The sequence below is a fragment of the Penaeus monodon genome, chromosome 17 (assembly GCF_015228065.2).
Source record: "Penaeus monodon isolate SGIC_2016 chromosome 17, NSTDA_Pmon_1, whole genome shotgun sequence".
Taxonomy (NCBI): Eukaryota; Metazoa; Arthropoda; class Malacostraca; order Decapoda; family Penaeidae; genus Penaeus; species Penaeus monodon.
In genome coordinates this window covers 36,060,626-36,076,274 of record NC_051402.1, presented here as the reverse complement: position 1 = coordinate 36,076,274, position 15,649 = coordinate 36,060,626, and the positions used below count along the sequence as shown (strand labels likewise).

The 15,649-nt window shown below is 41.4% G+C and overlaps 1 protein-coding gene across 1 annotated transcript in view; it reads left to right on the top strand.

Moving 5' to 3' along the window:
* LOC119583360 (dynein heavy chain 5, axonemal-like) overlaps positions 1-15,649 on the top strand; it is an 83,363-nt gene that overhangs the window by 60,797 nt on the left and 6,917 nt on the right. The window contains exons 64-80 of the mRNA XM_037931832.1: positions 1,616-1,771; positions 2,439-2,595; positions 3,425-3,555; positions 3,922-4,175; positions 4,938-5,127; positions 5,417-5,596; positions 6,014-6,125; positions 6,350-6,502; positions 8,195-8,421; positions 8,690-8,767; positions 9,127-9,321; positions 10,007-10,146; positions 10,408-10,530; positions 10,889-11,045; positions 11,533-11,613; positions 12,442-12,573; positions 13,076-13,228. Coding sequence (XP_037787760.1) covers positions 1,616-1,771; positions 2,439-2,595; positions 3,425-3,555; positions 3,922-4,175; positions 4,938-5,127; positions 5,417-5,596; positions 6,014-6,125; positions 6,350-6,502; positions 8,195-8,421; positions 8,690-8,767; positions 9,127-9,321; positions 10,007-10,146; positions 10,408-10,530; positions 10,889-11,045; positions 11,533-11,613; positions 12,442-12,573; positions 13,076-13,228 — 2,619 coding nt within the window. The remainder of the gene's footprint in view (positions 1-1,615; positions 1,772-2,438; positions 2,596-3,424; positions 3,556-3,921; positions 4,176-4,937; positions 5,128-5,416; positions 5,597-6,013; positions 6,126-6,349; positions 6,503-8,194; positions 8,422-8,689; positions 8,768-9,126; positions 9,322-10,006; positions 10,147-10,407; positions 10,531-10,888; positions 11,046-11,532; positions 11,614-12,441; positions 12,574-13,075; positions 13,229-15,649) is intronic.

Below are 15,649 nucleotides of genomic sequence, written 5' to 3'. Positions count from 1 at the left end.
CTGACGAGTTTCCTGAAGGCCAATGACTTATTATCTAAAACACAACATGGTTCTAGAAATAGGTTATCTACTGAAACAGTTTTACTGCAAATTACTGATGAAATTTATAATACCATAGAAAAAATCAGGTAAATTTGCTCACATTATGCGAACTTTCTAAGGCTTTTGATAGTGTCAACCATGAAATTCTCCTTAACAAATTAGTAAATCATAAAATTGATACCTTTTGGTTTAAAAGTTATTTAGATACAAGGACCCAATCGGTAAGAATCAATAATGATATGTCATCAAAACAACAAGTACCTTTTGGTGTTCCGCAAGGCTCTATTTTAGGTCCGATCCTATTTACAATTTTCATAAATGATTTATCAACAATAGCCCATAACTGTCTTTTAGTGCAGTACGCCGATGATTCACAGTTTCTTCACAGTGACTCAGTAAACAACCTAAACACGTTAATAAGAAACACTCAACATACTCTTACACAAGCAAAATTATATTTTGACACAAATGGCCTTAAACTAAACCCACATAAAACTCAATGTATATTCATAGGTAGTCGGCAGAACATAGCTAGAATTCCCAATGACACAATCATAGAATTTGAAGGCTGCTCTATCAAACCGAGCACTTCAGTGAATAATCTAGGAGTACACTTAGACAGCTTCATGACATTTGAGCCACACGTTGACAAAATACACAGGAAGGTAGTGGGTACCCTGATATATCTTAATCACATAAGAAATCAAATCACTACTGAAGCTAGAATCATGGTTGTGTAAACTTAGCTCTAAGCATAATTAACTATTGTTCAAACATTTGGGGATCGGCTAACAAGACCCAGATGCAAAAAGTGCAAACATTACAAAACTTTGCTGCCAGAGTAGCACTAGGTAATATCAGTAAACTTGATCACATCACCCCACATATAAAAAAAATTGAAATGGTTAAAAGTCAATTCTAAATGCAGCTATGACACATGTGTATTCATTTAAAAACTCATTCGTGGGAATTATCCAAAATGGTTAATGCCTTTACAAACCGTAGGGAACACATCAGGTGTCCAGACACGTCAAGTAAATTCCCTTTTTGTTGAGAGATCGAATACCTATACAGGGGCACGTCAAATGGAAATACGTGGACCCAAGATATGGAACATGATACCAGATAATATAAGAGACATTAACAGCTTCTTTAATTTTAAAACGAAATTAAAAGAACACCTCTTAAATACACAGATGTAAATATAAATGTATTTATGTAAAGAATAACCATTGTAATTTAATGGAATAAAGTGTTTTGACTTTTGACTTTTTGACTCTCGGGGAGGAGACAGATTTTTTATTTGCTTAGTTCTCGATCAAGCAGATATGGAAAATAATCAGTTAATCCTTCTTCATGTAAATAAAAGTAAGTTAAACAAAAACAAAGAAAAAAAATAAATAAATAAAACAAATAAAAGATATGATTAATACAAAAGTCCATCCAAGCCAACCAAAAACCAGCAAACAGTCCTTAAAAAAAAAGATAATAAATAATAATAAAAAAAAACAGACCTGAAAACGCACCAAAAAAAAAATACGCTAAAACCCGGCCTTTTCAAACCCTTCCCCAGATTTCCTCGCTGAACCACAAGTACTTCCGCACGCACCTCGAGGACTCCCTGTCGCTCGGGCGGCCGCTGCTCATCGAGGACGTGGCGGAGGAACTGGACCCCGTCTTGGACAACCTCCTCGAGAGAAACTTCATCAAGTCAGGATCGATACTGAAGGTGAGTAGAGGAAGGATGTGGTCTTGGATTATTATTATTATTATTATTATTATTATTACTTTTTTTTAAGAGTAGAAAAAGGGGTGATGATATTAGGTGATATCTTTTTCTTCACCGTTCCTGTGTTTTTGTGCTGATTGGGATGTCATGCAAAGAATAAAATAACAGTCCAGTGTATATAAATCAGCCGTGACATTCTCTCCTGAACCCTCCTCCTCCTCTTCCTCTTTCTTTTTTTTTTCTTTCTTTTCCTCCTCTTCTTCCTCCTCCTCTTCATGTTCCTTCATCTCTTCTTCTTCTCTCTCCTTCTCAGTAATATATTAATCTTCGTTTTCTTCTTCTTTTCTTCTTCCTCTTCTTCTTCACCTTCTTCCTCTTCCTCTTTCCCTTCCTCCTCTTCTTCCTCCACCTCCTCTCCCAACATCCTCTTTCCCACATCCTCCTCTTTTCCCCCATCCCCTCTCTTTCCCACCCTCTCCCCCCCCTTCCTCCATCCCTTTCCACCCACCCTTCCTTTCCGCCCCCCCCCTTTCTTCTCCCCCCCCATCCTCTTTTTCCTCCTCCCCCTCTATCCTTTCCGCCCTCCCCCCCCCCTTATTCTCCCCCCGCCCCCCATCCTCTCTCCCGGTCCACCTCGTAAACAAACCATTGCTTTCTCGCCAACCAGGTTCTAGTCGGTGACAAGGAGTGCGACGTGATGCCCGGCTTCATGCTCTACATCACGACGAAGCTGCCCAACCCGGCCTACACCCCGGAGATCTCGGCGAAGACATCGATCATCGACTTCACGGTCACTGTGCATGGCTTGGAGGACCAGTTGCTGGGTACGTTTGGTCCTTGGCGAGGGAGAGAGGGAGAGAGGGAGAGAGGGTCGGTAACCTTGGCTAGGGGATTTTTTTTTTTTTTTTTTTTTTTGTGGGGGGGGGGGTGGCGGGGGGTGGGGTGTTGGAAATCTGGAGAAAAGTAGATTGATGGGGATAAAAAAGGGTGGAGGGGGGGGGAGAATGAGGGGTATAGCGGAAGGGGGAAGGGAAGGATTGGAAGGTTTGTCTAGAGATTTTTTTTTTTTTTTTTTTTTTTTGGGGGGGGGGTGGAAAAGAAGATTGAGGGGGAAAGGGTTGGGGAAAATGTAGGGTACTAGGGAAAGGAAGGAAATGGATTGGAAACTCTGTCCAGGAATTAGGGTGAAAAAAGTGAGGGATAAAAGGATTGGAAAACATGATGGTTATTGAAGAAGGAGGCGGAAAGGATTGCAGTTCATGTCTAGGATTTTGGGGGGAAAAGATTTAGGGAAAATGACGGGTATTGGGGAAGGAGAGGGAAAGGATCGGAAACCTTTTGGGGAAAGAATTGGGGGGAAATGGGCTGGTGAAAATAAGGGGAAAAGAAAGTTGAGGGAGAAAGGGTATGTATATATGTGTTTGTGTGTGTGTGTGTGTGTGTGTGTGTGTGTGTGTGTGTGTGTGTGTGTGTGTGTGCATATATATATAATGCTTGTTGGCAATAAAGAGGTGTGGAAACCGAGAAGTTGAAGCTGCGGCAGAGGTGGTCCCCGGGGTTGTATTTCTTCGTGAAGGCGTTCGGGGTGACGATCTTGGCTGACCCTGGCTTTAAGAACAGAAACGTTGACTTCGAAACGTTTTCGTTGGGCAGGCCGAGTGATTCGCACGGAGAAGAGCGACCTGGAGAGCGAGCGCGTGGCTTTGATCGAGGAGGTGATGGAGAACAAGAGGAGGATGAAGGAGCTCGAGGATAACCTTCTGTTTCGTCTTACTTCGGTCCAGGTAAGAGTTCAGTTCGGAGGAGGAGGACGAGTTCTCCTTCTTTTTCTTCCTTTATCGCATTCTGCTTCTCTCTGCCTGTCGGTCTCTTTCTCACCCACTCTCTTCCTCTCCCCCTCCCTCCCTTCCTCCCTTCGCCTTCTCCCTCCCTCCCTCCCTCCCTTTCTCTTCCAATCTTTTCATTTGCGCCTCCCTCCCTCATTTGTTTTTCTTCTTTCTAACATTCTCCCACTCTCTCTCTCCCTCTCTCTTTACAAAAGACCAGGAAAGTGTAAATGCTTTAATGAAAATAGCTAGTAACCACGATCACAGATTTCTTTTTAAAAAATCATAACAAATTCAGAACCTAATTACGAAAACCTCAACCAGGGATCCTTGGTGGACGACGAAGACCTGATCATGGTGTTGCAAGACACGAAGTCAACCGCGCAGGACGTGAGCACCAAGTTGCAAATTGCATCGGAGACGGAGAGGAAGATCAACGGCGCTCGGGAGGAGTATCGTCCTGTGGCAACACGCGGCTCGATCCTCTATTTCCTCATCACCGACATGGCGGCGGTCAACTGCATGTACCAGACCTCCCTCAGGCAGTTCCTGGTGCTCTTCGATATGTCCATGACGAAGTGAGTTGTGCTGGTGGTGCCAAGAGATACTGGTCGAGCACGGAAGTGTATAGAAGTTCTTATTGGAGTATTGGATGTAGATACATGGCAACAGGCGTACGATTCACACAAATACAGATAACTACACTGATACACAAACACACAAGCTCCTACAACCAACAGAGTCACACACTGTATACGCCATATACACACCATACCCATGAAGCTCCTGAAAAGACTATGACAGAGCTCAACATTTAGCCAGCTTCGTTTTGTAGAGGCACTTCGAACACTACCGATTTTACTGAACACACTTCAAACTCCCTCCCTGATTGTACTACGATTGGAGTCTTCAGTGTCGCTATTGCTCGCTACTATAGCCTCATAAGACCGATTTCGGAACAGAACCACATGTTCACTGATTAGGTCGACTGTGGGATTAAACAGTGCAACGTAAAGAATTCAGTAACATCCCAACAGTATAGTCTAAAATGGGAGTTGGTTATATTTTTCGATAGCATCTATTCTGTTTGTATTTACTTTAAAGTATTTATTTTAAGTCTAGCCTTTCTTGTTTCATTTCGCTCTAATAAGAAATAAGTGCAGTGTATGAGTTTTCTTCCAGTACATTTTAAGTATTTCAACTACAGCAATAGGAGTTTTGACCAAGTATCTTCTCATTCATTTGGACACACGCAACATCATCCAAAATAAATTCGGAGAAAAAATAGAGGACAATCTCTCCTCCCATTAACCCCACCCCCCTCTCCCAACCTCCTCCAGATCAGACCGGAGCAACACGTCCAAAGGGCGGATCAACAACATCATCAAATACCTGACGTTGCAAGTGTGGCGGAATGCCTGTCGGGGCTTCTACGAGAGGCATAAGTTCCTGTTCACGCTCCTCCTGGCGATGAAGATTGATCTGCAGTCGGGTCACATCGGGCACCATGAGTTTATGAAGTTTATTAAGGTAAGGAGGTGTATTATTAAGGTAAGGAGATGTATGGAGTCGGGGCGCTTGCAAAATGGATGCCGATTGAAATTTCGGTGGGAGAAAAGCGTTGTTGGTCTGTGAGGTTTAGAATGTTGTGTTACAAGGATTATAGATGCCTTTTCTCTCTCTCTCCCTCTCTCTCCCTCCCTCCTTCCTCCGTCTCCCTATCTCTTTCCCTCTCCTCCCTCTCCCTCTCCATCTTCCTCTCTCACTTCCCTTTCCCTCTCCCTCTTTCTCCCCTCCCCCCTCCCTTTCCCCATATTAGGGCGGAGCTTCCCTGGACCTGAAGGCAGTGCAGCCCAAGCCCTTCCGCTGGATCCTCGACATCACGTGGCTCAACCTGGTCGAGCTCAGCAAGCTCCCTCAGTTCGTCAACATCCTCGGCCAGATAACGGAGAGCGAGCGAGATTGGAAGCAGTGGTTCGAGAAGGAAAAACCCGAGGAGGTATTTATTTGTTTTTGTTGCTTTTTCTGTTATTTTTATTATTTTTTTTCTTTTTCTTTGCTTTGCTTTCTTGTCCGTTCGAATGATTGTTTGATGCTTGTTTATTCTGCTTATTTATTTGTTTGTTCGTTCTCGCCCACTTTCTTTCAGTTTTGTTGTATATATATACAAATTGAGATAAATGGATTTATAGGTAGGTAGGTGTGGTAGCTTAGCTAAATGTAGATAATGAACTTTTTATATCTCAGATGTACTAAAAAAGAGATGAAATATCGCCCCAAATCACATAATGCCGTAACATTAACATCCCAAACCTATAAAATTACTCACAAAAAGAGATACGAACAAACAGTTCATAATCTCCAAACAAGACATCATTCATTAAAAACAACATCTCTCCCTGGCAATTATTCGCAGGAGGAGCTGCCTTGCGGGTACTCGCGGTCCCTTGACATGTTTCGACAGCTGCTTCTGCTTCGTTCCTGGTGTCCGGATCGCACGCTGTCTCAGGCCCGCAGATACATACGAAGCAAGTTTAGAAATTCGGTCTTGCCTTGAAGTTCGTTTATATAGGAAGAGAGAATATGTATTATTATTTTGTTTGTGGGTGTGAGAGAAAGGATATAGCTTTTATTTCATTGTATATTAAATATAGATAGTTATGATGATGTGATTTATCTCCCTTTCAATGTTTACTTTTTTATCTTCGTGTTCTCCTCCGCAGATAATAATCCACTTTTATATATACACCAGGTTCTCTCGGGGAACAGTTCGCCGACAGTGTTATCCTGGACCTCGAATCCACGTGGGAGGAATCGGACAACCGAATCCCGCTTGTGTGCTTCCTGTCTCAGGGTTCGGATCCGTCCGTTCAGATCGAGACTTTGGCGAAGGCGAAGGAAATGGGTGAGTCTCCCGTTTTCTGGATTAGAAGAGGGGGAGTGGGAGAGTGAGGGAGGGGAGGGAGAGAGCGAGAGAGAAAGATATATATATATATATATATATATATATATATATATATATATATATATATATATAATATATATATATATATGGGGCCGCGGTGGCCGAATGGTTAGAGCGTCGGACTCAAGACTGTCACGACGGCAATTGAGTTCGAGGGTTCGAGTCACGACGCCGCGTTGTTTCCTTAGGCAGGATTCACCTCAATTGCCTATAGCCATGGGTCAAGTCAGCCCAAGTCAGTGCCGGGTAAATAGAGAGGGACTCGATAAACACGGGCGGAAGGCAATGCAACCACCGCTCTAAATTGCCAAGAAAAATATGGAAGCCCATGATCGTCAAGGCCGCGGTGGCCGATGGTTAGGCGTCGGATCAAGACTTAAAGTCGCAATCTGAGTTCAAGAGTTCGAGTCACAGGCCGGCGCGTTGTTCCCTTAGGCAAGGACTTTCACCTCGAATGCCTACCTAGCCACTGGGGGCCAAGCCAGCTTCAGTAGGCTGTCCCAAGCCCGGATAATAGAGAGAATGTTACCTTAAAGTACACGGCACTCTCGTGGAAGGAACTGGGGACCCTACCCGTTCTTCCAGGATCACAACGTGGAAAACTGCAATGAGTACATGCTGTGGACACGGGAGGCCAGACAGACTACCGTAATGATGATGATGATATATATATATATATATATATATATATATATATATATATATATTTTATATATATATAGAGAGAGAGAGAGAGAGAGAGAGAGAGAGAGGGGGGAGGGAGGGAGGGAGGAAAGGGGGAAGAGAGAGAGAAAGAGAGATAGACTCAACAGGTTCAGAAGGTTCTCTTTATTTCTCTCCAACCCTGTTGCACGGATCGTGACTGCAGTTTCTCACTCATTAGATCTATCAATACAAGTTGCCTTTATCCCCAGGAATTTATGCTTACATATATGCGCAATTACTTCCAAATCCACTGTGTTAAACGATTACGGTTTTTTAAATCACATACTATATTTCGTATAAGGCTTAGGGTTGGAAATGATATATTGCATCATCAATTTCGTTCGTATATCGATGCACAACAGAGTTTTGTGGGAGGAATAATCTGCTTGGCATGAATGCATAAAAGATAGTCTCGCTTTGAGTTAACCGTGTGGCCTAAGAAATTGTCTAAAACTCTAATTTATTGTTTTTTACTTTCAAAATGATTATGAGGCAACTTAGAAACAGAGGATAACCAACTGTGCCAAATAATGCATCGCTCACGAACGTCGCCACAGTTCTAAAAAAAAAAGATCGTATTGTGAAAAATTTTATTTATCTCTTTCGTTGTCCTTCGCCCTTCGCCCTACAATCAAACCCCCAAGTATCATAGCCCGTTGATAGGGATATGTGTAACATTGCGACTTTCTGGCAATCGTTCCACCACGGTAAATATTCCGTGATGATGAGTCATTTGAGAGCTCTAAATAGCTGAGACAAGCCGAGTCACATATGTAATGCCCGGGCGATGCTAGCTTTCGCGAATCTCACTGAACTGAACTGAATCACCCAAGACAGACAGACGAACAGACACAAATTCCATCACTAAGAACTCTGCTTCCCGAAACCATCATTAGTCCCCGCTTACGCAACTTGTTCTTCACGCAGAAATCCGCTCGATTTCCATGGGCCAAGGGCAGGAAGCGCACGCACGCAGGTTGCTGACGGAGGCCATGACAACCGGGAAGTGGCTTCTGCTGCAGAACTGCCACCTCAGCCTCGACTTCTGCCAGGAAATGCTCGACACGGTCACCGAGTCGGAGAGCATCCACAAGACGTTCCGGTTATGGATCACCACAGAGTTCCATCAGTCGTTCCCCATCGGGTTACTGCAGGTAGGAATAAACGTGTGGAGTATGTGTACATCTTTCTTTCTGTTTCATTTTTCAAACTGGCAATGGACTTCGTGTTCATAATCAGGACAACATAAAAATAATCAGAAATTTTCGCCAGTATTCTACAAAAGGACACATCCTATGCTACTCAGGAGCAAAAACATCTATAAAGAATATTAAGGAAAAATATTGCCTCTAAATTCTCAGTGTAAACAAAGCTAGCCCCGATTTCCCCTCACCATTCTCACACAGATTACTTTATTTACAGATTTCCATCAAGTTCACCAACGAACCTCCTCAGGGCATCCGAGCCAGTCTTAAGAGGACGTATGGAGATGTCTCACAGGTAAATTTTTGTGTACATTATGGTGTGCTTCCTCTTACTTCTTTTGGGTACTTTCTTCCGTACTCTTTGCTTGTGTGTGTGTTTTTTTTTTTTAAGTTTTCTTATTTTAGGTATTATTTTTATTAATTTTATTGGTGAAAATCTATATCGGGAAAAAAAAACGTTTTAGTTATCAAAATACATATCTCCCCCTCTCGAAAACACTACTGGCTTTCTCTACCCATCATCCCCATCTATTACCCTACACTGTCTTTATGTATCAAGAACCATCTACATATATCTCCCTCTCTCGAAAATATAACACGCCTCTATCACCCCCAAACCACCCATACGCATCACCCTCTCGAAAACCCCTACAGGACCTGCTGGACTACTCCAACGCCCACCAGTGGCCACGCCTCCTCTACGCCACCGCCTTCCTCCACACGGTCGTCCAGGAGCGAAGGAAGTACGGCGCCCTCGGCTGGAACATTCCCTACGAGTTCAACCAGGCGGATTTCCAAGCCTCCGTCCAGTTCATCCAGAACCACCTGGATGACATGGACCCGAAGAAGGTTTGTGGAGGGGAGGGAGGGAGGAGGAGGAGGGTATTCTAGTGGTTACGGGGGGGGGGGATAGGATATAGTAGGATGTTATGGAATGGTAGTCTAGGAAAAGGAAGGCGATAGGAGAAAGTGGATAGTGGATAGGAAGAAAAGGAAATGGGAGATAGTAGATAGGAACCACCTCGATGACATGGATTCGAAGAAGGTTCGTGGAAAGTGGATAATGGAGGAATAGGCGAGGAAGAAAATGGATAATGGATAGAGAAAAAGTTACGAAATACTCGAGGGTAAATAGAAAAGGAAGATAATGCTCGATAGGAAAAGAGGAAAGAGTGGATAATGAATAAAACGGAAAAGAGGACATAATGAATGGGATGAAGGATATTTTAGTCACTATTGGAAGGGAAAGAGGGAGGGATGTGAGATGCTGGAAACAAAAAGGGAAATGATGGATATGAAAACAAAAAGTAATGGGTAAAATGAAGGAGTATTTTTTTGAGGCAGTTGGTTTAATATAATTTATAATGCGTCTTTGTGCGTGTTATGGAAACTTATATGTTGGCGAACATAAATATGCTAGACATAGTTGTTTCAGCTGCGGTTTTCTTAGAGCCCTTTTTATCCATAATTTCCCCACTTGAATAAGATCTCCAGTTAACATCAATTGCATCGTCAATTGCAATCTCCTTTGCAGGGCGTGTCTTGGGTTACCCTATGTTACATGCTTGGAGAAATTCAGTACGGCGGTCGAGTCACGGAGGACTTCGACAAGAGATTGTTACTCACCTTCCTCCATGTCTGGTTTAACGAGCGACTTCTCACTTCTGAATTTAAGTAAGTAGCGCAAAATGTAAGAAAAATTTATGCGTTTAGTGTTTTCTTAGGTGAATATTAAAAGTTCACGTGGATTTTTTTTATATACTCCTTAAGGAATGCCTTATCCATATTACAAAAGATAATTTATTGTGTTATGAAGCTGTGGCCTTCAGGTAGATCCACATCATTTTTTTATGAACAATGCTTACGATTCGAAATCAATAAAAAAAATAATCAAGATACCAATATATCGACACTTAAATGCATTTGTCTTCAAAGGTTCTACCAGGGTTACGGTCTGCCTTCGTGCAAATGCCAAGCTGAGTACCTGGAATTCATTAACCTGCTTCCGACCACCGATTCTCCGGAAGTCTTCGGCCTCCATCCCAACGCTGACATTACGTAAGGGAATTCAGCTCTTTTGTCTTGATAGAACAGGAGAGAGAGAGAGGCAGACACAGACAGACAGACAGAGAATGAATAAATGAAGTACTAATGTTCCGTATAGGTGCTTAATCTCTTTCTTTTTTTCACAATACCCAATTTATCGTGTAGGCATTTTACAGTCCCTATTTTTTCCTATATAATCCATTCACGCAGTAGCAATTTTCATTCACTAATTCTACACCGCATATCACAACCCCGAGCGTTCAATTTTACATTCCACATCCCAACCGCATTCACAAACCGCCGAAATTAACCTTGAAATCAATCCAGGTCGACCTTGAAACCAATCCATGTTTTTTCTTAACGTCGACAGGTACCAGATCAACACCGCTAAGAGCATTTTGGACACCATCTTAAGTATGCAGCCGAAGGAAGGGGGCCAGAGAGGAGGAGAGACGAGAGAGGCTGTGGTTTCGAAACTCGCCAACGACATGATTACCAAGCTACCAAAAGACTACATTCAGCATGAGGTAATGGTGGTGTTTGGTCGGTTCTGCTTATAGTTGTGTTAGTCCTTGGTGGTTATTCAGTGTTTGTGTTAATGTTGTTATTTGTATTAGTATTTTGTTATTATTATTATTATCATCAGTATTATTATCATCATTATTATTATCATCATTATTATTATCATCAGTATTATCATCATTATTATTATCATTATTATTATTATCATCATTATCATCATCATCATCATCATCATCATCATCATCATCATCATCATCATCATCATCATCATCATCTTCAGTAGTAGTGCAGAATAACAGTTATAGTAACAACAGTAAGAGTTACATTATTTATCATTGTTGTTATCACCGCTGCCACTATCACTATTAATGCCATGATCGCCACTGTCACCACCACGATCATCATCACCATAATTAGCACCATCATTAAACACAACATTATTATGGCGACTCCTTCATCTTACACTTTACCCTCTTTCCTCTTCATCTCCAGATTCGCGAAGCCCTGCAGCGGATGGGAGCCATATTGCCAATGAACATCTTTTTACGCCAAGAACTCGACCGGATGTTGAAGGTAACTTGAAATCCAAAACAGAAAGGGGGGAAAATATGACTTACATTTTACTCAGAATTTCTATAATATGGTGAACTATGGTTAGTCAGGTGGTTAATAGAACTGTGTGCTTACGATGTGCGTTTTTATTTATTAATTATTATTATTATTATTATTATTATTATTAAATTCTGGTTTTCTGTCTTCCTATTCTTTGTTTGTATTCTTCGTCTCCTTGTTCTTCGTCTTCATTTTCTTGGATTTCCTTCTTCGTTTTCATTTCATCCTACATCTGGCACTTTTTCTTCTCATTCCCTTCTCCCTTTTCCAGTTATTTCGTCTCTTTTTTTGTTGCTTTCCTTCTAATGATTAGTATTGAATTAGTATTGCTATTGGCGTTCTTAATAGTTGTTAATATTAATAGTAATAGCAATACTCTCTCTCACCCTCCTCCTCTTCCTCTTCCTCCTCTCCTCCTCCTCTCTCCTCCCCCTCCTTCCCTCCTCCCCTCCCTCCTCCCCCTCCTCCCCTCCTCCCTCCTCCCCCTCCTCCCTCCTCCTCACTCCTCCTCCTCCTCCTCCTCCTCCTCCTCCTCCTCTTCCTCCCCCTCCTCCTCCTCCCTCCTCCACCACCACCTTCTCTCCTCTCCTCCTTTCCATTTCTCCTTCCTCTTCCCTCTCGTCCTCTCACTATCATAACGTCTTCTTTATTGATATCTCATCCATCATCATCATCATCATTCATACACATCATCATCATCATCATCATCATCATCTATCCTTATCCTTATCATTATTTTATCATCATCACCATACGTTCATCTCTTATGGCAATGCTCCCCACAACCAGGTCCTGAAGGTCGTGCGACAAACGCTGAACGACCTCCTCTTGGCCATCGAGGGAACCATCATCATGAGTCCGTCCTTGAAGGAGATGCTCGACGCCATGTACGACGCGCGGATCCCGGACAAGTGGCGGAAGGTAAATACGGTGTTTGTTTTTTTTTGTTTTTTTTTTTATCGGGGGCATGATATAGGAGGTGGTGAAAGTGTGTGTTGTTTTGTGCGTGGGTGTGTGTATTTTAACTCGAGAAATAATCGTTGTCATGATAAAATAGACGGCAAGAGAAGTACAGTATTCTCTTTTGATTGTGGAAACTATCAGTGGGTAAAAGACTTGTTCGATAGTGATAAAGGGAAAGGTATGGTAGTTTGGTAGAATTATTGTGGTAGAGTAATTTGATGTATTAAACGAGAAACAGTGTTTTGATGTACAAACGAGTAACAGAACAATTTGATGTATAAGTGAGAAATAATATATCGATGTATAAACGGGAAACAGAATAATTTGACGTATAAACGATAAGCAGAATAAGTCGACGTACAAACGAGAAACCGAATAGATTAATGTATAGACGAGAAACAGTGATTTAATATAATGATCAGTTATTTATATTACTCTTCTTTATATTACTCCTCTCCAGGTGTCGTGGGAATCCAGCACCCTTGGCTTCTGGTTCACGGAGCTTCTGGAACGAGACCTGCAGTTCCGGCGCTGGTACGTCCACGGGCGGCCGAAGGCTTTCTGGATCACCGGCTTCTTCAACCCGCAAGGCTTCCTCACTGCTATGAGACAGGTAAGAACGTCTCATGAGTGGGTGAGCTGATTTTTTTTTTCTTCTTCTTTTTATATTGGTCTTTGTTGTTGCTGTTGTGCGTGCGTGTTTGTGTGTGTGTGTGTGTGTGTGTGTGTGTGTGTGTGTGTGTGTGTGTGTGTGTGTGTGTGTGTGTGTGTGTGTGTGTGTGTGTGTACGTGTTTATTTGTTTGTTTGTTTATTGCTATTTTTTAGAGATGTTGGCAATAATAATGATATTGGTAGTTCTGGTAATTATAACAGCAATGGCAGCGATGATAGCAGTGATTATAACGTAGTGATGAGGATAAGGACAATGATAATAAAGTAACGAAAATTATAATACGGAGGCTAATACGCAGAAACCATAAACGAAACTGCATTGTAGGAGGTGACGCGCCAGCACAAGGGATGGTCGCTGGACTGCGTCATTCTGCAGAATCTAGTAACACGTTTTAACCGCGAGGACATACACGAACCACCTCCCGAAGGCGTGTATGTCTACGGCCTGTTCTTGGAGGCGCGTCTTGGACCGAAAACAAGGGAAACTTATGGAATCGAGGAGCAAAGGTGAGATTCTGGCTTCATGGTTTTATATTTGTTGATTTGTTTGGTGTTATTTTGTGTATATATATTTTTTTCTTTCTTCCTTTTCTCTTTTTTAATATCACTGAAGCTGTTGGTATTACTCATATTTATTAATTACATTTTAATTTTCGGTGTTCTGTCTTAACTCAAATATGCATGAGATCACATTCGAGAAGGACTTGTGAAACCGAGAGCAAAAATTAGTCTCATTTTGCTTTAAGACTTTTTGTTTCATTATTTCTCAGAATTAGTTGATGATGATAATAATAATGAAGTCTGCCTTTGTCTTTTAATGACTAGATAAACACAAGATCATATTATATATAGATCATATACATTTAGTGCCTTCTTTCCCTACTACTTTCTCCATTGCAGGTACTGTATGAACCAATGCCAGTGATCTACTTATACGCCGTTAATACCACGAGCGGAAAGGATCCGAATCTCTATGAATGTCCCATATACAGGAAACCACAACGCACTGACGCCACTTACATAGGATCAATAGACTTGGAGACCGTGGACTTCCCTCCTTCTCACTGGACTCTCAGAGGCGTGGCCTTGCTCTGTGATATCAAATAAATACTTTTTTTTTATAAACATGTTCGGTGCTTATTACATCCGTCCATCTGAATGAAAATAAGAATTGCGAGTTGGAGTGATGTGTGTGTAATTCCGAATTGATTGTTATTTTCTAAGAATAGAATGATAAGGAACGTATTTAAACGTCTTAACACCATGAGTATTTAATTTCGTCGTATACATAGGTATTGAACTTACCTACTTTTATTCATATTCTATTAGATATCAATGTACTTACTGTATTTCAATAGGCTTCTTGTAATATGGAATAATATAAAATTTTCTATCAAAGTAGATATCAGACATTATAGATTGTGTGTCCATTCTGCTAGATACTTGATAATTTTGTGTCATGCGTTCGAGTGAACTATCTGTTTTGAACAGATAGTCAGATAAACCATCCTGTAACATCACCACTACATTCGGCTATTAAGAGAAAAACTGACAGAATTCCAGGTAAACTACAAGCTTTGGAATGTCAGTTAAATCAAATTAAAGTAAGCACTGCCTGTCAGCTCCAGAGTAAGTTATTTGCTCGTGGTTTGCCAATAGTACTGACCGTCTTCCTTCTCCCTGTGAAAATATTGCATCAGTGTTTCTTTTTCTTCTTCGTCTTTTGTAAGATTAATTTTTAAAAAATGACATATTGTTTAGAGTCCTTACGTATTAAGGACACATATTCCTGTATCCATTTTTTCCAATTACTATCCTATGATGCTGCTACACTTGGTATTTTCTCTTATCCTATCGTATATCCTATGCTTGTCTATGATTGTGCGTGTGTCATATTTAATATCTGCTGGATGGTTACTGCGAAAGGAAACTTACTGTAAAAAAAGGCGGTTTCCTTTACCTTACTTCATGATGGTTTCATGGGAAAACAATGGTTGAAATTTAAAATATATTTTTGGGGAAAAGCTACATGTATATAAACAATGTTGCGTTATTTTTCACCACAGGTATGTATGCAAAACCCAAAAAATACTTTACAATGGCAGAACACATAAACCAAGAACACTAGAAACCAATTACGAATCAGTTGAAATTAACAAATCTCCATTAAAAATCCTCAAACAGCTTTCGTGAAACTGATAACAGGATTAGAGAAGATCAGGCCTCTTATCAACGCTTTTCCGTTTTCTTTTTACCCGTTTTCTTCTTTTATTCTTCGTTCATTTTTCTTTCCCTTTGTCTCAACCTTCGCCGTCGTTCTTCGTCTTCGTCATGTTCGTCTTTGTTGTCGTTTTCTTCGCC